At 43.7% G+C, this 25958-nt stretch overlaps 1 protein-coding gene across 7 annotated transcripts in view; it reads right to left on the reverse strand.

The window, feature by feature from the left end:
• The window catches only part of LOC112229665 (ras/Rap GTPase-activating protein SynGAP-like), a 112956-nt gene that overhangs the window by 38376 nt on the left and 48622 nt on the right, over window positions 1–25958 (reverse strand). For all 7 annotated transcript variants that reach the window (XM_042311662.1, XM_042311650.1, XM_042311653.1 and 4 more), the window contains exons 4-6: window positions 7286–7380; window positions 5520–5641; window positions 113–266 (exon numbers count right to left, since the gene is read on the reverse strand). In XM_042311662.1, the coding sequence (XP_042167596.1) occupies window positions 113–266; window positions 5520–5641; window positions 7286–7380 (371 nt within the window). The remainder of the gene's footprint in view (window positions 1–112; window positions 267–5519; window positions 5642–7285; window positions 7381–25958) is intronic.

The raw sequence follows: 25958 nt of genomic DNA on the forward strand, positions 1-25958 counted from the left end.
AGATCAATCAAGCTCAGCAAAAGTATTTGAAATTATTTCAAATAGTATTTGAACCCAGGTTTAATTAGTAGCGCTCTCTGGGTTCATTGTGTGTGTGTCGTGTCAGCCTCACCTCAAAACAGTACTCCTGTCCCAGGATGCTGGAATGGACGGGCTTGATGATGGCATCCTCGTCCAGGGTGAGGTCCAGCGCCTCGGCTGCACTGCTAGGAGACAGCAAGGACTCATGGGAGTGGGACTCTTTGAAGCTCTGCATCAGGCGCGTTCTGGGTGGGGAGCAGAGACACAGTGAGAGGAGCAGAGTGAGTCCCATACATTACAGTACAAAGCATTCTGAACTGTGTTTTTTTTCTACATAATATTTCCTCTATCATTTCCTATGGCTAAAAAGAGCTTCTGGACATCAGAACAGCTATCACCAACTTCGATTTGGATGAGGACTTCTACTTCAATGAGTCGGAGAAGAAAGACATTGATTATCCCGGGCCAGGCCCAAATCCCTGACACTCGAAGAAGGAGGAGACGCCGCTATAGAGGCCGGTGTACAGGATACCTGACAAGACTACGTCAGAGAGTGGATAAATAAACTGGATTAGGTCCGTGCGAGACGATTCTATCATCGTGGACTACAGGAAACAGAGGACCGAGCACGGCTCCATCTACATCGAAGGTGCTGTAGTGGAGCAGGTCGATAGCTTCAAGTTCCTCTGTGTCCACATCACTAAGGAATTATCCTGGTCTACACACACCAACACAGTCATGAAAAGGGCAAGACAACGCTTCTTCCCCCTCAGGAGGCTGAAAAGATTCGGCATGAGCCCTCAGATCCTCAAAACGTTCTACAGCTGCGCCTTTGAGAGCATCTTGACTGGCTGCATCACCACTTGGTATGGAAACTGCTTGGCATCCAACCGCAAGGCGCTATAGGGGGCAGTGCGTATGGCCCAGTACAACACTGGGGCCTGAGCTCCCTGTCAGAGGAAGGCCCTAAAAATTGTCAAAGACTCCAGCCACCCAAGTCATAGACTGCTCTCTCTGCTTTCGCACAGCAAGCGGTACCGATGCATCAAATCTGGAACCAACAGGACCATAAACAGCTTCTACCCCCATGCCATAATACTGCTAAATAGCTAGTCCATGTAGCTATTGGTTAACTATTTAACTGTTTGCATTGACCCTTTTTTTACATCTCTTTTGACTCATCAAATATGCTACTGTTACTGTTTATTATCTATCCTGTTTATTATCTATCCTGTTGCCTAGTCACTTTATCCTGTACATATCTACCTCAATTACCTGTTACCCCTGCACATCGACTCAGTACAGGTACTCCGTGTATATAGCCAAGTTATCATTGACTCAGTACTGGTACACCGTGTATATAGCCAAGTTATCATTGACTCAGTACCGGTGCCCTGTGTATATAGCCAAGTTATCATTGACTCAGTACCGGTGCCCTGTGTATATAGCCAAGTTATCATTGACTCAGTACCGGTACCCTGTGTATATAGCCAAGTTATCATTGACTCAGTACTGGTACTCCGTGTATATAGCCAAGTTATCATTGACTCATTACGGGTACTCCGTGTATATAGCCAAGTTATCATTGACTCAGTACTGGTACTCCGTGTATATAGCCAAGTTATCATTGACTCAGTACGGGTACTCCGTGTATATAGCCAAGTTATCATTGACTCAGTACGGGTACTCCGTGTATATAGCCAAGTTATCATTGACTCAGTACTGGTACTCCGTGTATATAGCCAAGTTATCATTGACTCAGTACGGGTACTCCGTGTATATAGCCAAGTTATCATTGACTCAGTACTGGTACTCCGTGTATATAGCCAAGTTATCATTGACTCAGTACGGGTACTCCGTGTATATAGCCAAGTTATCATTGACTCAGTACGGGTACTCCGTGTATATAGCCAAGTTATCATTGACTCAGTACTGGTACTCCGTGTATATAGCCAAGTTATCATTGACTCATTACGGGTACTCTGTGTATATAGCCAAGTTATCATTGACTCAGTACTGGTACTCCGTGTATATAGCCAAGTTATCATTGACTCAGTACTGGTGTATATAGCCAAGTTATCATTGACTCAGTACTGGTACTCCGTGTATATAGCCAAGTTATCATTGACTCAGTACGGGTACTCCGTGTATATAGCCAAGTTATCATTGACTCAGTACTGGTACTCCGTGTATATAGCCAAGTTATCGTTACTTATGGTGTATTTATTCCTAGTGTTATTTAAAAAAAAAAATTCTCTGCATTGTTGGGAAGGGCCTGTAAGTAAGAATTTCACTATTAGTCTATTCCTGTTGTTTACAGAGAATGTGACAAATACGATTTGATTTGATTAGGCACTACAGAGGGTAGTGTGTACGGCTCAGTACATTCCCAGGGCCAAGCTTCCTGAAATCCAGGACCTCTATATCAGGCGGTGTCAGAGAAAGGCCTTAAAATTGTCAAAGACTCCAGCCACCCTAGTTATAGGCTGTTCTCTCTGCTACCGCATGGCTAGTGGTACCGGAGCACCAAGTCAAGGAACAAGAGGCTTCTAAACAGCTTCTACCCCCAAGCCATACGACTTCTGAACAGCTAATCAAATGGCTACCCAAACTATTTGCAACCCCCCTCCCCGGTACCCCCTCTATATAGCCCCGCTATTGTTATTTACTGCTGCTCCTTAATTATTTGTTTTTCTTATCTCTTACTTTGTTTTCTTAATTTTCTTAAAACTTAATTGTTGGTTAAGGGCTTGTAAGTTAGCATTTTACTGTTGTATTCGGGGCATTTGACAAATAAACTTGGATTTGATTTGATCAGTGGGATGATTAAGTCAACAAGGTAACTGGCACCATGTGGCCAAAGAAATGCAACCACTGTCAATATTTTTCATTTGAATGTCGGCATACACTTCTTCAACTAAAGGGACTACCATCTGTTTATAGCTCCCTACAATCTCACTAACAAATCTAACTGTGACAAGGGTAGTGGAATACAATCAGTCATTGAGGGCACAGAGAGCCAGAGATCTTTCACAACGGCAGGCTCGGTGGAGTTCTTCTGAGATACACTCGAGCATCTCTGATTCCGAAAAGTTGAGAAACAGCACGCAACCATTCTGCTTTTCATGCCAAAGGATTCCGTCTGTACTCACAAATTCTGTGTTCTGTGAGCTTGCAAAGAGGTCACATCAAAAAACAATGTGATGCTTGTCTCACAACGGGTCTAATTGTCATCTGAAGAAGTTTCACTGGATTACATTAGATTTGAGCGTAATGACAATAGTGTTATGATTACATTTCTTGGACAACAAAGCTATGTTTCTATTGACAGCCATACATGCATAGAATTGTCCATGACGCTTGACCGCCTTTCCCGCCATGCCCGCCCACACTGACTTATACATATATACACATAGACACACACATACCAATTATGCTACAATGCCACTGAACTGAAGAGGATACAGATACAGAGTGCCAGAAAGGGGAATGACAGAGACCACAACACTGAAAAAGCAGAGAGAAGAAAGTAACAGTCTCCCTACTATGATGTCCCTGATGCATCCAGCTCTCTCGCGTTCTCCCTGTGCCACTGTTTTTGTGGACATTCACTCATAATGGGCATCAGAACATTGAATACTTACAGAGAGAGAGAGAGAGAGAGAGAGAGAGAGAGAGAGAGAGAGAGAGAGAGAGAGAGAGAGAGAGAGAGAGAGAGAGATAAAAATAGACCCAAAGAAATGAGTCAGAATGAGAGAAATAAAGGACAGTGGGGGAGGTCGAGAAAGGGAGGGCGAGAGGGTGAGAGAGACAGAGGGAGAGAGAAGGAGAGGGGGAAGACGGTGGGAGAGAGAACCTCTCAGAGGAAATCAAGTTTATGTAAACTGTGGGTACTTTAGAGAAGAAGGGAGTGACAGGGCAGATGAGAAAACAGAGAGAGACTAAAAGAGATAGATATGGTAGAAGAGGAGACACAAGAGGGCAGCAAATGAATGAATGCAAATTGCAATGCAACACAGCTAAGCCACACTGGAAACAACTCCATCCCCCAACATGCACTTTCTACCAACATTCTCTGTACCGAAGATGCAGGCAGGTGTTTCAAAAACAACAAAAAGTATTCTAAAAAGTGAAGTAAAACTGCCCCATCAACTACACCTCAAGCAACTTATCCAACGTAACAACACAGAATATGTATAAAGTCACCCTATTAGGATAGGTCATTCTCACAAACAAGTAAGGGACTAAATACCAGAAAATGACCAAAACAACCCACACATCTCCCTTACCTGCAGCAGGTAGCCTAGTGGTTAGAGTGTTTGGCCAGGTTGCTAGATTGAATCCCCGAGCTGACAAGGTAAAAATCTGTCGTTCTGCCCCTGAACAAGGCAGTTAACCCACTGTTCCTAGTCCATCATTGTAAATTAGAATTTGTTCTTAACTGACTTGTCTAGTTAAATATATATTTTAAGTAAGCCAGGAGACGACCAAAAGCCAACTGTGTTTGAACTAAGGCCTTTGAAAAGGAAATCAGTCTTTGATGCTTTGAAGACTGCATCCCTGGCGAAACATGACGAACTTCAGAAGCTGCTTGACCTGTCTTTCTGTGTATCCTCAGACTTAACCATCCATGAAATACATCCGGATCTCTTCAATGAATAAATCATGAACAGAACAGCTCCTCGACCGCACTTAAGCCCTTTCAAGATCCAAATGACCTCTTCTACACAGGTCAACTTGGAGTAGCTACAACACAAATGGCATGTCACTGATTTACCATTGTTTATTTAGCTAGCTACTGGCACTATCATGCTGACAGATTTGCATAAAATCCATATGTTGTTTTCAATTTATGTTGTTTTCAATTTATTCAGTATGTATCCCTGCAGAGAAGACTACCCCTATTAGCATCATTAAATCGTATAGCCTGGTATAATTCAATTTTATTCCCCACACAGGTTCATCTAAGGTATGTCCGTTCTGTGGCCATACAGCTGTCTGATGGTTGCCATGGAGAGGTCAGGACTTTTTATTAAATCTTGAATTGGTATTCTCCATGTATTAAGCCGTCATAAAAAATGTAGTATGTAAAATGGGAGTGCGGCGGCACCGAAAGGGGCGGTTGTGAAACAAACACTTACTGTCAAGGCTTACTGGTTTCACTATAGCTAGGAGTAATACTAAAAGCACAGTACCTGCCATATTGTCCTTGAAAGGTATCCAAAATAGACACAAGAAAGCATCTTTAAGAGTCACACATACATGTGGACACACCGGTAGGAGTGTACACACACACACACACACACACTTGAAAAGACACATTGCAATACAGCACAGCTAAGCCACACTGGAAAAAACTCCATCCCCCAACATGCACTTTCTACCAACATTCTTCCCCCAACATGCCTACCTGACCTGTTCCGCACACGGAGAGAGCAGGGAACACACGCACACACTCACAGAAACACACACACACAGACACACACAGAGACTCGTACCTGTCCTGGTCGGCACTGCGGAAGCGGGGGAGGATCATGTGTCGGAAGCTGCTGGTGCGGTCCAGTTTGGGCTGACTCTTAGCCCTCTTGATAGAGCCCTTCAACCTTCTACTGAGGAAACTCTGAACAGGGCAGCCATGGAGAGAGGGAGGAGGAGGTGAAGAATGAGAGGGTGTGAAACAGATGGAGAGAGGGAGGGAGGGGACGCAGGAAAGGAGATAGATCAGAGTTGTAGAGAGGGGGAATAGGGTGAGTGTGAGTAATGATGGATATTTTGTACCCAAAATGGATTGGAAGAAGAATAGAGGACATGTGATTTAGTGAATGACAGGTGATTGAAGGGGGAGAGCAACAGAAAGATTTATTAGATATTATATCAGTCATTCGTCCACAATACAGCAATAGTAGAATAGTGGTAGAATAGTGTAGTATCATTTGGTAACCAACAGTGGGTGGTGTTGTGCCATAAATATACCCACAATCCAACAGCATACACTGGACCTCAGTAAAAATAGGAGTTTCATATTGCAGTGCAGTTTTGTCTGCAACCATATTCCCCTGATTTTGATCAGCTGATTTAGTCAGTATATAACATAGGTCTTATCGAACAGGCTGTGTGTTGATACCGTGTCTTTTATAAGAAGTGCTGACAGGGAGAACATGGCTTCAATAGTAGAATGAAAATCAATGAATGATGTCATTCTCCGCAACATACAGGATAAGGTTCCATGCAACTACTATGCAGCCTTCTCTCAGAGTGGAAGGAGAGCCATGCTGCTGTATCTGAATAACCTCACAGTGCTTTTTTGACAGTCTTACAATGCTGTTTCACCTCAATTCAACCTCTCTCCATGTCTAACATCTACTCAGATATCAATCTGCACATTACACATCAACATTGAACACTACATTCCGGGAGGAATTTGTCTGAATCGAGACCAACCATTCACTTTTTGTGAGCTTTGTGTCACTGAAGTCTGTTTTAAAGAAGTGACTAAAGATTTGACTCATTTGCTGACCGTCAAGGTAGCCGACTGGTAGGACTAGATAAGTCATTCTGGTTTGATTAGCCAACCTTTCTGACACGTTTAAGCCTCATACAGTCAGAAGAACTGAATCACAGTGGTGGGTCACATTTGGCATAGGGAACAGAAAACTCCATAGCATTTGGCATAGGGAACAGAAAACTCCATAGCATTTGGCATAGGGAACAGAAAACTCCATAGCATAGGGAACAGAAAACTCCATAGCATTTGGCAAAGGGAACAGAAAACTCCATAGCATTTGGCAAAGGGAACAGAAAACTCCAAGCGTGAAGTTTAGAGGGGTTTCTTCACCACATACAGAGAACATCTGCAGTCATGAACAGAAAACTCCATAGCATTTCGGAGGCAGATGCAGAAAATATAGCGTCTGGTCACTGGGCTGGAAGCGGCAGAAAACCCTCCAGTCTTCACCCCGGCCAATTAGATCGGAGGCAAGGTGCAATATGGGGGAGAGGGGGAGACTAAGAGACAGGCAGAGGGGGGAGAGGGGCAGGGAGCGAGGGGAGCGAGGGGGAGGGGGTACCGACCCCTTTCTTGTAGCGTTGCTGAGGGCAGGAGTGGCCATGGGGGAGGGAGGGGGAGAGAGAGGGTGAGAGGGCGAGGGGGAAGGGAGGGGTTCCACTGGCCCTGCGACAGGTGTGTGGTGGGGAGTGGAAAGGGAGGGCGAGAGAGAGGGACGGGGGGGAGCGAGCGAGGGCGGGAGGAGGGAGGGGTACTCACGGATTGTCGGAAGGGTTGGGGGGGGGCAGTGGGAGGGATCTCCATGCTTGGCTGCTTCACGTTGGCTATGCTCTTCCGCCGGGCGCGAGCGTTCTCTGAGAGGGAGAGAGGGAAGAAGACAGGTAAGAAGAAGAGAGAGAGAGAGAGAGAATCCAAAAGACAGGTGAGAGAGAGGGGGAGCGAGAGAGGGCATGGACTTGGCATGTGGTCAGCGGGGAGACGGGAGCAAAAGAGAGAAGATACACACAGTACAGACATACGGTCAGGGGAGAGAGGAAACATATGAGAAACTGACAATTAAGGTGAAAAAAGGTGAAGTGAAGGTAGTGTGTACAAAAAAAGCAAGGGAGAGAGCAACAGAACAAGGTTAAGGGTGAGAGAAGCAATGTGATGATAATGTCCCATTCACCCTGATCTCCATCATCCCCTACTTCCTCCTCCTACCTACCATCCCCCCCTCTCCTCCTACCAGGAAAATGAGGAATGTAGATAGAGAGCTGCATGGAAAGGAAGATGAAAGAGGAGGGGTGAGGTGAGTGAATTGAAAGGGATGGGTTTTCTGCCTGACTGTTCGACAAGGCAAATGTTAACAATCTGCACTGAGTGTGGTGGGGGAGGGAAGAGAAGAGGCAGGGAGCAAGAGAGGGAAGCAGGTGGAAGCATTAACAAACACAGCGCCATTGACTTCCGCCCGTGAGTCAGTCCCTAATGCAGTGAATTAGGCAGTAAGGGAATACACTCTGTACTATCCATGATGGATGGCAGAGGAGACCAGTGGCCGGACAGTAGAGAAGATGGATCACAGAAGCCCATTCTAACATTCTGTACTGTCCATGATGGAAGGCAGGACCCACTAGACAGAGGCGTCAATTCAACATCTTTTCCACGTTGGCTCAACGTAATTCCGTTTAAATTATGTGGAAACAACATTGATTCAACCAGTGTGTGCCCAGTGGGAGGAGACCAGTGGCTGGACACAGGAGAAGATCTGTGAAAGGCAAGGAGAAGTTAACTAATGTATGCAGTTTATTAGTTTACTCCAAATGGGGGAGGGTTGGTAGGGTTTGTGGGGAATAGTAAAGGTATATAAAAAAAAAAAAAGTGTGCATATGTATGCATATATACCCTACTGTCCAAAAGTTTGGGGTCACTTAGAAATGTCCATTAAAATAACATCAGATTGATCAGAAATACAGTGTAGACATGGTTAATGTTGTAAATGACTATTGTAGCTGGAAACGGCAGGTTTTTAATGGAATATCTACATAGGTGTACAGACGCCCATTATCCCGACTCCGGAATGCTGGCCTTCTAGGCAGATTTGCAAAGAAAAAGTAATATCTCAGACTGGCCAATAAAATGAAATGATTAAGATGGGCAAAAGAACACAGACACTGGACAGAGGAACTCTGTTCTCGGAGTCACATCTTCACTGTTGACGTTGAGACTGGTGGGTTGCGGGTACTATTTAATGAAGCTGCCAGTTGAGGACTTGTGAGGTGTCTGTTTCTCAAACTAGACACTAATGTACTTGTCCTCTTGCTCAGTTGTGTACCGGGGCCTCCCACTCCTCTTTCTATTCTGGTTAGAGCCAGTTTACGCTGTTCTGTGAAGGGAGTATTACACAGCGTTGTACGAGATCTTCAGTTTCTTGGCAATTTCTCGCATGTAATATCCTTCATTTCTCAGAACAAGAATAGACTGACAAGTTTCAGAAGAAATGTCTTTGTTTCTTGCCATTTTGAGCCCGTAATCAAACCCACAAATGCTGATGCTCCAGATACTCAACTAGTCTAAAGAAGGACAGTTTTATTGCTTCTTTAATTAGCACAACAGTTTTCAGCGGTGCTAACATAATTGCAAAAGGGGTTTCTAAAGATCAATTAGCCTTTTGAAATGATAAACTAGGATTAGCAAACACAATGTGCCATTGGAACACAGGAATGATGGTTGCTGATAATGGGCCTCTGTACGCCTATGTAGATATTCCATTAAAAATCAGCCGTTTCCAGATACAATAGTCACTTACAACATTAATTTCTGATCAATTTGACGTTATTTGGACAAAACATTTACTTTTCTTCCAAAAACAAGGACATTTCCAAGCGACCCCAAACTTTTGAACAGTAGTATATGTGTATACATATGAATGTTTATGTATGTATATATATACAGTTGAAGTCAGAAGTTTACATACACGTAGGTTGGAGTCATTAAAACTCGTTTTTTAAACAACTCCACAAATTTCTTGTTAACAGACTATAGTTTTGGCAAGTCGATTAGGACATCTACTGTGTGCATGACACAAGTCATTTGTACAACTATTGTTTACAGACAGATTATTTAAGTTATAATTCACTGTACCACAATTCCAGTGGGTCAGAAGTTTATATACACTAAGTTGACTGTGCCTTTAAACAGCTTGGAAAATTCCAGAAAGTGACGTCATGGCTTTAGAAGCTTCTGATAGGCTAATTGACATCATTTGAGTCAATTGGAGGTGTAACTGTGGATGTATTTCAAGGCCTACCTTCAAACTCACTGCCTCTTTGCTTGACATCATGGGAAAATCAAAAGAAATCAGCCAAAAAAATTGTAGACCTCCACAAGTCTGGTTCATCCTTGGAAGCAATTTCCATTCCAATTTCCTTCCGCCTGAAGGTACCTCGTTCATCTGTACAAACAATAGTACGCAAGTATAAACACCATGGGACCACGCAGCTGAGATGCATTCTGTCTCCTAGAGATGAACGTACTTTGGTGCAAAAAGTGCAAATCAATCCGAGAACAACAGCAAAGGACCTTGTGAAGATGCAGGAGGAAACAGGTACAAAAGTATCTATATCCACAGTAAAATGAGTCCTATATTGACAACCTGAGAAGTCACTGCTCCAAAACCGCCATAAAAAAGCCAGACTACAGTTTGCAACTGCACATGGGGACAAAGTTCGTACTTTTTGGAGAAATGTCCTCTGGTCTGATGAAACAAAAATAGAACTGTTTGGCCATCATGACCATCGTTATGTTTGGAGGGAAAATGGGCACGCTTGCAAGCCGAAGAACACCATCTCAACCGTGAAGCACGCGGGTGACAGCATCATGTTGTAGGGGTGTTTGCTGCAGGAGGGACTGGTGCACTTCACAAAATATCTCAACATCGCAACATCTCAAGACATCAGTCAGGAAGTTAAAGCTTGGTCGCAAATGGGTCTTCCAAATGGACAATGACCCCAAGCGTAATTACAAAGTTGTGGAAAAATGGCTTAAGGACAACAAAGGCAAGGTATTGGAGTGGCCATCACAAAGCCCTGACCTCAATCCCATAGAACATTTGTGGGCAGAACTGAAAAAATGTGTGCGAGCAAGGAGGCCTACAAACCTGACTCAGTTACACCAGCTATGTCAGGAGGAATGGGCCAAAATTCACCCAACTTATTGTGGGAAGCTTATGGAAGGCTACCCGAAACGTTTGATCCAAGTTAAACAATTTAAAGGCAATGCTACCAAATACTAGTTGAGTGTATGTAAACTTCTGACCCACTGGGAATGTGGTGAAGAAATAAAAGCTGAAATAAATCATTCTCACTAATATTATTCTGACATTTCACATTCTTAAAATAAAGTGGTGATCCTAACTGACCTAAGACCGGGAATTTTTACTCGGATTAAATGTCAGGAATTGTGAAAAACTGAGTTTAAATGTACTTGTCCAAGGTGTATGTAAACTTCTGACTTCAACTGTATATATAAAAATAATAATAATGTATGCAGTATCATAGAAAGAAGGGAGCAGGAATGAAAGTGAGAAAGCATCTGAGGCCAGTTCATTTCAGTCTTTCTTTCCCTCCCTATCCCTTTCTCTGCTACCCTCTTTTGAGATAGATCAATGATAACATAGTCATATCTGAGGCTATAAATATTCTTCATGTTTCCTATTCTCTCTGTCTCTCTCTCTTTTTCTCTGTCTCTCTCTTTATCCCTCACTCTCTTCTCCCTCTCTCTTTCTTTCCCTCCTTCTCTCACTCTCCCTGGTTCTGCTATCACACAGACACACACATTCAGGCATACACACTACACACACACTCAGGCATACACACTACACACACTCCTCCTCTCTCCCACGCAGCTATTTTACATAATTCAAAAGTGCATTTATCCTCTCCTCTCTCCAGCCTCTCATCGCTCTCTCTTTTCTCTCCTCACTCTTCACGTTTTCACATGATCCCGTCTTTCCCTTTACTTAGTCATGTATCTTGTCTCCTCCATCCTTCTCCTTCATCCTCCTTTCATTCATCTGCATTCCTTCTCTTTATCTGGTCTCTACATTCCCTCTACTTCTCAAAATGGCAATCTTTTCTCATGACTCTGCTGTCATGCTACTTTCCACTGCCCACGTACTGAGCTGAGCGAGTGCCTTAGGGAAGGATCCTCATTGTGATGATAACCAAGTCAACGAATCACAGAGGGTTATGAAATCCAAAAGGGTGTATGTCCATTATACACAGCGGAAAATCCCAAGACCTATGAACCAACTGCTAGTCCATCATTGTCCTTTGTAAAGGAAATATGGGTGGCACACAGGATCTTTATTTGATCACTCTTTTTATGCTGAGAATTTTCCTGCACAGCAGGACATTTTTACTTGTGTATTTCAGCTTTAAAAAGGCTTCTTTAAGTTTGTAATTTCCACTTAAAAATGTCTGACTTGATTTGCCCTCATGAAAAATGTACAAACCTCTACAAAAAATATCCATTAGTTATAATCCACATAATAATTAATATTTCTTCTTGCTCCAGAATTGTTTTCCTGCTGTAGCAAATCAGATCAAATTAAGATCCTACATCTGTATTGAGGTAGTTATCGTACTAAGGGACCTGAGTTTTTCTAACCGCATAACCTGACTTTGAAAACTACAGGCACTAGTCACCCTGGTGTCATGATCTGTTGTGATAGAGACAAACATCACTATTAGGAGCCAGAGTTTCTCCTGACTATGTGACCTTTTCCTGGTCAGTTCACATAATTAGGAAAATATCAGGACAATAGTCATTATGTGTGCACTCCAAATACAGCCCCAGTCAAAATGCAACATAAACTAAGAGGTGCATCAGTACCCCCTGGAACTACTGTTCCCAAAACAAATTCGTTTTCCAAGAGCAAGCAGACTGTAGCCATGTCTGAGTAGCTAAGTGAAAATTCAGCTGGCATCCTTCCTAACAGTCCTAAGGTGTGACCGCTCTGTGGCTTTAGCTAGCTATACATTTAGATAAGCTGGAGCCAGTCAGCAACTTGGCATCGTGCTCTCTCCCTGAGGGTGAAAACTTTGTCCTTTGTTGCCAATTTAGATTCATATGATTATCTGAAAATATTGGTGTTATGGAGGATTTCATTAGGCAAAACCTTTCATTTGTTTGGAGATCTACCAAGTCGTTTTCTTTACCCTTTGCAACGCTTAGTCTACTATGGGAAAGAGTTTATTCAAAAAGACAGCAAATATTATTCTGATGAATGTTTTTTGTGTGTATAACTGACTGTAAAGGCTTGTTGAGTCACACTGGGTTTGGATCATCCAGACAACCCATCTGTAGATGCTCTACAGATCAACAAACTATCCGTTAATAAGCAACTGCTTACTACGGTTACAGTTAGGGTTAGGTTTAGAATAAGGGTTAGGTAATGGTTAAGGTTAGGGCTAGCGTTATGGTTAGGGTTAGCAGATAGTTAGTTGAAATGTTGCTGATAGTCTGTAGAGCATCTACAGATGGACTATCCAAATAAAGTGTTACCGTTGGCCGTCATGGGTTACCCCTCTTGAGTTCTTTGGGTTTTGTGTTCTGATATGATTGGCAAATTAAGCCTTTTGTTCGATCTGAAAGTGCACAGAGCTTTGCAGCGTGACGGTGAGTTTACGGAAACAGGAAATAGTTTAGCAAGACCCTTCCGTATCTGCTGTTCACCACCATCGGCCTTCACGCAAAGCTCTCAAATCACCGCGTGAAGCCAAACCTGACATTGTGGAAGTGTTTATGCAATAAAGGTTCCGATGCTTCCGTACTAACAGAACGAACCCTTGAGATGCCCTTAGCATAACGCTTGCTAGGAACACCAATATTTTGGCATAGTCGGAGTGTCATTTGGCTCAGTAAATTAAGAAAAGAATGCACATGTTTGGTAATGATTATGAACAAAAACCTTAAGTATACCTAATAGGCCGCAGTTATTCATAAGAGCTTTGTGTATAAGAAAACATGATGATAATATTACTAGGATTGATGATCCATTTCACTACATTATTTTAGTAATATAAAGTCAACATTCTATTTATGACACTTTTTTTCTGAGCAAGGATTTCTGCCCCATTTAAACATAAAGTGTTAATTGCTTTATCTACAAAGAAACAGTATTACGGTGTTGTGATTTTGAGTCATTGCGGTTTGACCTCCAAAAGTGGATATTTCAAAGCTTTACAAATGTCAACAGTCTTTGTTCCAATTCCTTAGTGATATGCAAACGTACAAGAAAGGATCTAAGGCAGTGTAGTGCATACTAACCTCCACTAATGTACTGTAGGGCTACGTTCCAATGACCATACTAGCATACTACTTAGCATATCAATCAAATTTCAATATACATTTATTTATAAAACCCTTCTTACAGCTGATGTCACAAAGTGCTGTACAGAAACCCAGCCTAAAACACCAAACAGCAAGCAATGCAGGTGTAGAAGCATACTACTTGCCCAATGCTTTAGCATACTTCATTCTAGATGGTATGCTTGTGCGTTACAGACAATATATAACTGACCAGAGACAACATACTATGGACAATTTTCTGTTCTACACTGAAAAAGGAAAAACCTGCACTTGTTTTTTCTTTTTTGACTATCCCTTTTGAACCAGGCACTTTTAATTAACACAAACATTTCCTCCTGCTACAATTTTCTGCTCTAGAAATGACACAAGCAGACATAAATGACAAGTGACCTGACACTGTTGTGTATGGTTCATGGTACACAAGATCATCTGGGGTCTGGGCTAGCTTGTCACTTGGTATTGGGAAAGTATACACCCACGTGTCATAGCAGCAGTATGTCATTTTTGTATGAACTGAAATCAGATGTTATGAAGTAGGAGGGGAGAAGGGAATCATGCTATTGAAATCCTAAGAGCATCATGTACATATTATGATGGGTGAGTCAGACACATGTCAAATGTAGTCAAGTGTGATCAAACGTACATCTTTTAGGGTGTCTGCTACCCGGGATCCTTGGGACATTCCTACACCATTGAAGTTGACATTTGAAATGGTTAAGGTAAGAGTTAAGGTAAGGAACTGACCCATTCTTTAGTGGGGTGCAGTGCCAGTATAAAAGAAATGGAGCCCAACACACTCATAAGATCTACCACGTACCTTTATTCACAAACATACCTTGACGGTGGAGCTTATGAGTGTACGACTCTATTTCTTTTACACATGTCAAACGTAACCACATATCCTCACTTGTTTAGTCATGTCCAAGTGTTACTATAACACTTCATGCGCTTCATGCTCAGAGTGTGGAGACGAGATGAGTGGGTTGAAGTTGCTTCTAAACACTGATACAGGGTCAGATCTTTTTTCATCCCTACAAGGTCAAGGTTATGATGAAGAGATTAGTAATCTGATCCTAGATCTGTTGTTAGAGCAACTTCTACCTTAAGTGGAGACAAATGAGCGGCGTGAATTGTGTGATGTTTTGCAGTAGCACCAGTATTATTTGTGTCCTATACGAACCCCTTAATGGTGTTCAACAATAATCGACCACATTAAATATTTATTTATGATAATGTGTTAAAAAGCCATCCGTAAAAGGGACTCAATAGGTCCATTTCATTCAATTTCTCACCCAGTCCCTTTTGAACCAAACCCGGGCTCTTTATTTAGTTTCCATGGCAACATTTTCGAAGTACCTTGCATGTGAGTTACAGACACATAACAAAGCCAGCGAACAGAAAAGACACATAGGACCCTATAAACTACATCCTACACACTCACCTCCAAACGCTTAAGCAACAGAGGGAGAAAACATGCTCCAAATGTGGGGGAAATGAAAATCTATAGTCATGCTGATATAATATGTTTTTTGTTCATGATATCTGGGGTATACGGTGTCTAGTACTGTCATTACTGAAATTACAGGCAAATGCAAAGCAGTAAAAAACCTATTGCCTTAGACTGACTTAAATAGTATAGTAGTATATGAAATAGTACTAGGCATTACATAATGAAGGGAGGGTTAGAGGAACGTATAGAGGAGAAAGCAATAGTGTCCTCAGTCTTCTGTTACTGCATCTGATTTGAACCCATAGAACCATTTATATTGAGAACGCGTTCACGGATACAATAGGATGCACATGATGTGTGCGTTCATGTGCAATTGTGCATGAGCTTGTATACACCGCCTACAGCATACCTGATGCCAATGACGCACGTGCGCCTCTAACCCTCCCTTCATACGGTACAGTTTGCACTGTCATGCACATGCATGTGTGAACATGTCAGTTTGCATTGGCATGTGCTTGTGTGTGTGTGTGAAATGGTGCACTCTTTTCCTTCTGAATGTAAATCTGATGTCAAGCCGAAAGCTGAAGATGAAACGTGTGGGTGGCAACAGCTTCCAGCTTAGTCCCTCAGAGAGAGAGTATGGTGAGGGAGAGTGAGTGAGGGAGAGTGAGTGAGGGAGAGTGAGTGAGGGAGAATGAGTGAGGGAGAGTGAGTGAGTGAGGGAGAGAGAGAGAGAGAGATAGAGAGACAGAGATGAATGGATAGAGTGAGAGCGAGTGGGAGGGACAGAGAGAGAGAGAGAGAGAGAACAAGAGCCAGAGTGATGGAGGCTGGAGAGGGAGTGGGTGTCTATAAGGTGCTGAAATGCTGTGGGCCTTTTTTGTATGTTTTCCATTGTTTTGAGAGAATTCTGGTCTGCAGACCTGTTAGCTTTTGATCCAAGAACTGTAACTCCAAACGTAGGATAGTCTCTCCTGTGTGCAACATACACTATACTCCATTGCAGTTCTATGATGATCTTTCTTGACATATTTCAACACATTTAGGTCACGTCTCTACATGTATGACCATGTCTTAGAGGATGTCTGAGCCATAGACATAGAATCTATAGAACTGATATCCTCATTCTCTCCGATATCCTCATACTGAGTGTACCAATGAGTAAGCTATACTGTCAAACTGACTTGGCATTACCCGTTCTAATTCTTTATTTCTATGGTATGCGCACTTAGGAGTAATTTCTGAGTTTTAATTGATGAATGATTTAACAGATAAACAAACAACGTCTAGCTTTTAGGCTTGCCACTTAGCAGGCAGCGGCAGCTTACTTAGTGTAATTTGATGCATGTCAGAAAGGATACGTTGTCATGGCAATAAAATATTCCTATTTTTCAACTAGATATCCAGAATGAGCATGTTCTACTCTTGGCCTAGCTCTAACCAATCAGGGCCAATAATAAAGAGGGAGGTAGCCTTGTAAGATTTAAAGTTGTCGTTCACCCTAAAATATACGTTTGCTAGATGTTTTCAGACCTCAAAGTGGTTTGATTTGAGTTTAGGGTGAACTATCACCTTAAACTTGCACAACTCAAGTGTTTCATCTTATATTGGTGCAAGATGTTAAAATCTTCTTACTATTTGGGAAAGTACAAAAGCGGACTGTAATACAGTGGATCATGACAACATGTTTTCATGTGTGCATGACACAACAAAACGAGATGCCAACTCAATCCAATAGCCTGTTCCTACTGTACAGAACCGGAATAGAATCTGGTGAATGCAAGATACTTGGTCATGACCAAGATGGGACAGGAATCATCGGATGATGACTTTGGCTCCAACCTAAGAAAGAAGACGGCGTTGTTTCCAACCTAAGAAAGAAGACGGCGTTGGCTCCTACCTAAGAAAGAAGACGGCGTTGGCTCCTACCTAAGAAAGAAGACGGCGTTGGCTCCTACCTAAGAAAGAAGACGGCGTTGGCTCCTACCTAAGAAAGAAGACGGCGTTGGCGCCTACCTAAGAAAGAAGACGGCGTTGGCTCCTACCTAAGAAAGAAGACGGCGTTGGCTCCTACCTAAGAAAGAAGACGGCGTTGGCTCCTACCTAAGAAAGAAGACGGCGTTGGCGCCTACCTAAGAAAGAAGACGGCGTTGGCTCCTACCTAAGAAAGAAGACGGCGTTGGCTCCTACCTAAGAAAGAAGACGGCGTTGGCTCCTACCTAAGAAAGAAGACGGCGTTGGCTCCTACCTAAGAAAGAAGACGGCGTTGGCTCCTACCTAAGAAAGAAGACGGCGTTGGCTCCAACCTAAGAAAGAAGACAGCGTTGTTTCCAACCTAAGAAAGAAGACGGCGTTGGCGCCTACCTAAGAAAGAAGACGGCGTTGGCTCCTACCTAAGAAAGAAGACGGCGTTGGCTCCTACCTAAGAAAGAAGACGGCGTTGGCTCCTACCTAAGAAAGAAGACGGCGTTGGCTCCTACCTAAGAAAGAAGACGGCGTTGGCTCCAACCTAAGAAAGAAGACGGCGTTGGCTCCTACCTAAGAAAGAAGACGGCGTTGGCTCCTACCTAAGAAAGAAGACGGCGTTGGCTCCTACCTAAGAAAGAAGACGGCGTTGGCTCCTACCTAAGAAAGAAGACGGCGTTGGCTCCTACCTAAGAAAGAAGACGGCGTTGGCTCCAACCTAAGAAAGAAGACGGCGTTGGCTCCAACCTAAGAAAGAAGACGGCGTTGGCTCCTACCTAAGAAAGAAGACGGCGTTGGCTCCTACCTAAGAAAGAAGACGGCGTTGGCTCCAACCTAAGAAAGAAGACGGCGTTGGCTCCTACCTAAGAAAGAAGACGGCGTTGGCTCCTACCTAAGAAAGAAGACGGCGTTGGCTCCTACCTAAGAAAGAAGACGGCGTTGGCTCCTACCTAAGAAAGAAGACGGCGTTGGCTCCTACCTAAGAAAGAAGACGGCGTTGGTTCCTACCTAAGAAAGAAGACGGCGTTGGCTCCTACCTAAGAAAGAAGACGGCGTTGGCTCCAACCTAAGAAAGAAGACGGCGTTGGCTCCTACCTAAGAAAGAAGACGGCGTTGGCTCCTACCTAAGAAAGAAGACGGCGTTGGTTCCTACCTAAGAAAGAAGACGGCGTTGGTTCCTACCTAAGAAAGAAGACGGCGTTGGCTCCTACCTAAGAAAGAAGACGGCGTTGGTTCCTACCTAAGAAAGAAGACGGCGTTGGCTCCAACCTAAGAAAGAAGACGGCGTTGGTTCCTACCTAAGAAAGAAGACGGCGTTGGTTCCTACCTAAGAAAGAAGACGGCGTTGGTTCCTACCTAAGAAAGAAGACGGCGTTGGTTCCTACCTAAGAAAGAAGACGGCGTTGGTTCCTACCTAAGAAAGATGCGAGGTGCTTTGATCCCAGACCTCTAAAGTATCTTCAGATGTCCAAAGTCTATTCAGCCCACAATAAAAAAATGGAGGCAATTCGAAGCAAATTTGAGATATCCAACTTCGTCTTGAGTTACCATAGTTTTCCACGGGTTTTAGTGTCTGTTTGATATTGTTGTCGTTGTCACATTCCTTTGGGCCCAAACTTGCTGTAAATCAATGCTCCTCCACTATGCCTTGGCATTAGTGTCTATAAATAATTAAATACATTGGTGTCAGTGAGTATCTGCTGACACTGGACATGATTGTTAATGTGTGTCATGGCATTTGCCTGATAGCCTAAGTGCATTCGTCTGGGTTGCTGTCAAGCAGGTGAGTGCCTCACCCATTGAGTTCAGCATCTGCAGGTCTGAGACTATGAGTTGGCCATACAGATATATTGCTCAGGCAGTGCTTGAGGTCAATTCTCAAGCAAAGAATCCGATTTAAATAACACCAGCAAGCAAAGACGGTAGAATATATTCTAATCAAAAACGAATATACAGCCAAATAACTAAAACAGCCAAATAACTATCAACAACTTTGTCCACATTTTAAATATTCAACACATAAATACACATATAAATGACAGAATGACCAGACTTTACTATCCAGGCTTCTTGAAATGGGAATCTCTAGATCAACTTAACATTTCACTCATGAAAAAAAATCTATTCTAACTCAGTGATATAAATATGAGAGATTTTTACAAGTGCAATTTAGGAGGGGGAAAATGAATAGCCTTACTCGTGGCATTTGTGTTTTGGTCAAGGAAGTGAGGCAGTAGTCTCCTCATAAGGTGCAGTGTCTAAACTTCAAGCTGTATACTGAAAAGTGCTCATTAATATATTTATCATGACCTTAAAGTGCCACATGTAAGCTCACAGAGAATAAGGATGATTCTTTTCCACACACATAAATAAACACCAAAATATTAGCTATCCTAGGCTATACTTGATTGGATTTGTAGACGTCTCTTACAGTAGTATATCCATACGGAAAAAAGAAAAATGAAGAATTAGAAATAGACTATGTCTCCAAAATCAGCGACTGTTATAATTCCTCACGGATGTATGGTTCATTCTTCCACCACCTCCCCCCAGCCAAGCTCTCCAGCACCGGCAGCGGCTGTTCCGCGGCGGGCAGTCGCGCTGAGAGCTCCTCTTCCCCGGCCTCTCCCTGTCCCCTCGCACAGTTGCCCTCGCCCCCAATCCCGCGGCCGTTTCCTCGGTAACCTACAGAATATCTACTGAGGCGAATTTCTCTCATGTTTTGGTTGTAATTGAGCAATGGTTTTTAAGGGTTGTATGCCTTCTATCCCCAAAATGATGTTGTCCAGGCGTGGATGATATATTTTATACAAGACCTCAATGTCGATTTTGGAAAAATAAAATAATTATTAAAATAAATATTAATAATACACTTTTTCGTTAATTCAATGTTTTGTAGTTTTAGTTTTTTACAATAAGCATATCAACCCATGATATCTGCAGCTGTGTGTGTATGTGTGTGTGTGTATGGGGTGGGGGGGGGGTGGGGGGGGCGAAGTCCGCCTATCCTGTGTGCCAATTATTGGATATAGGCTAGTGCGCGTTCGGATGCGCTCCGACAAGTCCTAATCTTATGCAGGGGGATAGATATTCGAAGTAATCTTTCCGTTGATTGACCGATGCTTTTTTAGTTCCCAAATCGGCAGAGAATATTGAACTAGCAGCAGGGCAGATGCTGAGCCAAATCGGCAGAGAATATTGAACTAGCAGCAGGGCAGATGCTGAGCCAGCGCCTGGTCAGGCTACTCTTGCATGTACAGGAAGTACGAATCATTGGTGACCATCAAAACGCAAACGTCATAAAAAAATAACAGCGAAACAGCAACACTTCAACGAAAGTGAACAGTGTCCTACAGCATGGAATAACCGGGTGAATATTTCCAAATTAGCATCCCTTATCCAGTTGCTAGAAATTATAGTACATCCTCAAGTAATCCGCCTCCCCTTCGGTGGAAGTCCTATCCAATCTATGTTGAACGAGATTGTGTCACACAGGTGTATATGGTTGGAGCATCACTTATGCCTTGCCTTGCTTTGCCTTCACATCTCCCTCTCTCTTGCTCTATCTCAGTTTTGTTAAAGGGATAGGACAGCGATGTTTTGAAATGGTGTGGGAGTCGAGTAATGGAGTGATTTTAAGTACAGTACTAGTATGAGGTGCCCAGAATTCTCTCTCTCTCTCGCTCTCTCTCTCTCTCTCTCTCTCTCTCTCTCTCTCTCCACCCCCTTTCTCACTCTCTTCCTGCCCCCTCTCACACACACATCTGGGAGAATGAGAGGTTCAGAGCTAGGGGCAAGTGTGTGGGAGGCGTAACAATATGACTATGACACTGAAAGCTGCAACCCGCTCATGCATACACAAAAACACACAGTGAGACACAAGACAAATCTGGGGTCGGTGTAACGGTTTCAATGCACATAACTGGATGTGTCATGGAAAGAAAGACAATGAGAAGTACCCAAACACATCAGTAATGGTGACAACACTCTATACCTATCTTCACGTAGACCTACATCAAAGCACAATTTGCGGTACTCTTTTATCACCAACAGCTAAAAAGACAGCCATTTTTTTTCATTTCAGTCACTTAAGACATCACCAGTGATGACACTTAATAGTATATTTAAAGTAATCGAAAGGGGTAAAAGGTGACTTAGATCTGTTTCCATGACAACTGTAAGCTTGGGCCAACTTTTTAACCCATCGCATTACAGATAGTAAGTCACGGAGCTATTAGAATTACAGGGATTGGTTCATTTAAGTATTGCAGAAAACAATTTACTACACCCCCTCCCACACACACACACACACACAGATTTTCTCTCCTTCACCCCCCACCCCCTCTCTCTGCCTCTCTCTTACTCTCTCTTTTGCATTCTCTCTAACCGTCTGTGCGTCTGCTCTATAATTATTTCCATGGTTACCATTAGTGATGTGAACCTAAGGCGGATGTACTATTGTAGTAATCTTTCCCTCTCTCTCACCACTGTCATTTACTTTTTTCACATCCCTTGCTTACTCCATGCAATACAAATGTCCAACCCGTTCCCATAGTTCTCTCCCCGTCTCTCTCCATCAGATAGGATAGGGGAAGAGGAATGATATGAAACAAGGACACAATTGAAGCGTGCACAGTGCCACCTGGCTCGGTGGAGTGCCAAGGCTGAAGAGTAAACTGGGATGTTGGCAGTGGTGGGCACAGGAACTTGGGAAACTGGGAACGCATTGGAGCCACAGACTCAGTTTACAGTACAGTACAGTACAGTACAGTACAGTACAGTACAGTACAGTAGAGTACACACACACACACACACACACACACACACACACACACACACACACACACACACACACACACACACACACACACACGCACAGTGCAAGCAGGCATATAAACACACACACACAATTACAGTGCAGTATACACAACACAAGCCCACGCATTCTCTTGCATGTGAAGATATTTGCATGGATGTTCGCACACCTTCTGTACATACCCTACGGCCTCACACCCATAACACATACATCGCCTTGACTCATTTACCACATCCCATTCACTCACCATATGGTGTGAATACTGTATCTCCCCATCTCCCATCCATTCTTACTCTATAACTTACTGATAGACCAAGTATATGAGCTCCTTTCTAGCTTCACAGAGCGCGGTGGAGCCTTTAGGTGACAGTCAGTCAGAGTGGGAGTGTTGGCCTGACAACACCGGTATTCTGTCCCTGGAAAACCACGTGCCTCTGGAGCTGCAGCACACGGCTGTGTGCAAATATTCAATTAAGATCCTGGCTAGTACAGCTGGAGAGCCTGGTAACGACACTCTACGTGTGAGAACACAGCCAGAGAGCTGAGAGAGATATAACAGATATACAATACATACCTATAGGGGCATTGAGATAAAGGTGTTAGAGACAGGCAGAGAGAGGGGGGAGATAAACAGAGAGATGGAGAGAGAGAGACAGACAGATAGACAGACAGACAGAGAGAGAGAGAGGGGGGAGAGAGAGAAACAGAGAGATGGAGAGACAGACAGAGAGCGAGAGGGGGGAGAGGGAGAAATAAACAAAGAGATGGAGAGATAGAGACAGAGACATACCATAGACAGAGAGAGAGAGGGGCTAGAGCAAGCTCTAATACAATTTGTACTACATGAAGGAAAGTTGGCTATCATAATGACATATAATATCCATTATAGTGTTAGAATTTCAAAAATCTATTTCATAGCTGCATAGAGTTATGATTTCAAGAAGACCACACCGCACTGTCCTTATATTTCTCAGCAACACTCTCCAGTCAATAGCTATTTTTGCCTCTTTTGTGTAAGCGGATGTACTGGCATTAATGCTCTTGTATATGACGTGAGGACCAAGGTTGTTTTACCTTTGCTTGGTCGCTTTCTTCAACTCCTAACTCCCTCCATTTCAACTCCCTCTATTTAACTATGTACAGTACAGCAGTAACAAGTGCTGATTCTTGGCTATTGACGAATGACAAACTAATTTGTAGCAACTGGCATGTACCTATTTGAGATACACAAAGAGCAAAAGCATACATTTATATGCAAAAGGAGAGAGTCATGGTCTATGAAAGCCATACGGGAGAGAGATTATTGACATCTTGTGTTAGAGATATGGTTCTTTGGATTGGTTTAGCATTGGCTGTTGGGGTTGCCGGTACATACAGTACTAGTCTGAGTCGCGGGGGTGTAGGAACATACTGGTCTGAGTTGCGGGGGGGTGTCGGAACATACTAGACTGAGTCGTGGGGGGTGTATGAACATACTGGTCTGAGTCGCGGGGGGTGTCGGAACATACTGGTCTGAGTCGCGGGGGGTGTAGGAACTTTCTAGTCTGAGTCGCGGGGGGTGTAGGAACATACTGGTCTGAGTCGCGGGGGGTGTAGGAACATACTGGTCTGAGTCACGGGGGTGGGGGTGTAGGAACATACTGGTGTGAGTCGCGGGGGGGGGTGTCGGAACATACTGGTCTGAGTCGCGGGGTGTTGGGGTGGGGTGTAGGAACATACTGGTCTGTGTACTAGACTGAGGGGGGTGTTGGAACATACTGGTCTGAGTCACGGGGGGTGTCGGAACATACTAGACTGAGTCGCGGGGGTGTCGGAACATACTAGACTGAGTCGCGGGGGTGTAGGAACATACTGGTCTGAGTCGCGGGGGTGTCGGAACATACTAGACTGAGTCGCGGGGGTGTCGGAACATACTAGACTGAGTCGCGGGGGGGGGTGTCGGAACATACTAGACTGAGTCGCGGGGGTGTCAGAACATACTAGACTGAGTCGCGGGGGGTGTCGGAACATACTGGTCTGAGTCGCGAGGGGGTGTAGGAACATACTGGTCTGAGTCGCGGGGGTGTAGGAACATACTGGTCTGAGTCACGGGGGATGTCGGAACATACTAGATTGAGTCGGAACATACTAGACTGAGTCGGGGGGTGTCGGAACATACTGGTCTAGACTGAGAACATACACTGAGTCGCGGGGGTGTCAGAACATACTAGACTGAGTCGCGGGGGATGTAGGGTCTGAGTCGGGGGGTGTAGGAACATACTGACTGGTCGGGGGGGTAGGACATACTGGTCTGAGTCGCGGGGGGTGTAGGAACATACTGGTCTGAGTGGTCGGGGGTGTAGGAACATACTGGTCTGAGTAGACTGAGTGGGGGTGTCGGAACATACTGGTCTGAGTTGCGGGGGGTGTTGGAACATACTAGTCTGAGTTGCTGAGTTGGGGGGGTGGGGGTGTCGGAACATACTAGTCTGAGTTGTGTCGGAACATACTAGTCTGGGGTGTCGGAACATACTAGTCTGAGTTGCGGGGTTGCTGTGTAGTAACAACTGAATGATGGCATTTATTTCCCATAAGAATATGCTGCTCTACTAAAGCTCTGGAACGAACACATTTCATGTCAGGAGAAGGTGTTGATGTTCTGTGTGTGTTTGTGTGTGCGTGTGCGTGTGTGTGTGCGTGTGTGTGTGCGTGTGCGTGTGTCAGGGGCGTAGACACAGGTGGGCCTGGGTGGTGATTTCAATAAAATCCTTAAGCTTACAGATTAATCCCCAACTGGTATGTTAGCTACCACTTCCCAAAACAGAAAACTGCCAGCAAGGATTGGCGACTCGTATGTTACATCTACAGTGGGGAATGCAGCCCCTGTTAGGAGCAACTTGAATTTACAGGCATAATGGAACGAGATATTGGACTGGAACTCAACAGTCGTTTTCAGAACGATGCATGTGGGATAATGAAGAAGGCCGCAACCCCCTACTGCCCTGATTGGTCTCATTTGGTCAAATGGCAGTGATACAGCCACCCAGTGCCCATTATGACATTTCTGCAGAGATAACTACTATTTTGGTACAGCAGCTTAAACGAAAGGTACGAAAGGTACAATCAGGCTGGCTATTTTAAAATATATACAGTGCCTTGCGAAAGTATTCGGCCCCCTTGAACTTTGTGACCTTTTGCCACATTTCAGGCTTCAAACATAAAGATATAAAACTGTATTTTTTTGTGAAGAATCAACAACAAGTGGGACACAATCATGAAGTGGAACGACATTTATTGGATGTTTCAAACCTTTTTAACAAATCAAAAACTGAAGAAAGCAAAATTATTCAGCCCCTTTACTTTCAGTGCAGCAAACTCTCTCCAGAAGTTCAGTGAGGATCTCTGAATGATCCAATGTTGACCTAAATGACTAATGATGATAAATACAATCCACCTGTGTGTAATCAAGTCTCCGTATAAATGCACCTGCACTGTGATAGTCTCAGAGGTCCGTTAAAAGCGCAGAGAGCATCATGAAGAACAAGGAACACACCAGGCAGGTCCGAGATACTGTTGTGAAGAAGTTTAAAGGCGGATTTGGATACAAAAAGATTTGCCATCGGAGAGAACATCTTGCAGTTTTCAAGCTAATTTCCTGCAATTCTACACATTTTGTCATGTGGCAGAGATTTTTGTTGTTATTGCAGCTTTAAAGCTAATATCCTACAATTCTACACATTTTTTCACGAGGCAGAGAGAACATGGTGCAGTTTTAAAGCTTAAATTACAGTACATTTATGTTGTTGTTTTTCTATTGTGGGGGAGAATACAATTAGTGGAGAATAGGATTATTGTGGATACCAATATCC

The sequence above is a fragment of the Oncorhynchus tshawytscha genome, linkage group LG03 (assembly GCF_018296145.1).
Source record: "Oncorhynchus tshawytscha isolate Ot180627B linkage group LG03, Otsh_v2.0, whole genome shotgun sequence".
Taxonomy (NCBI): Eukaryota; Metazoa; Chordata; class Actinopteri; order Salmoniformes; family Salmonidae; genus Oncorhynchus; species Oncorhynchus tshawytscha.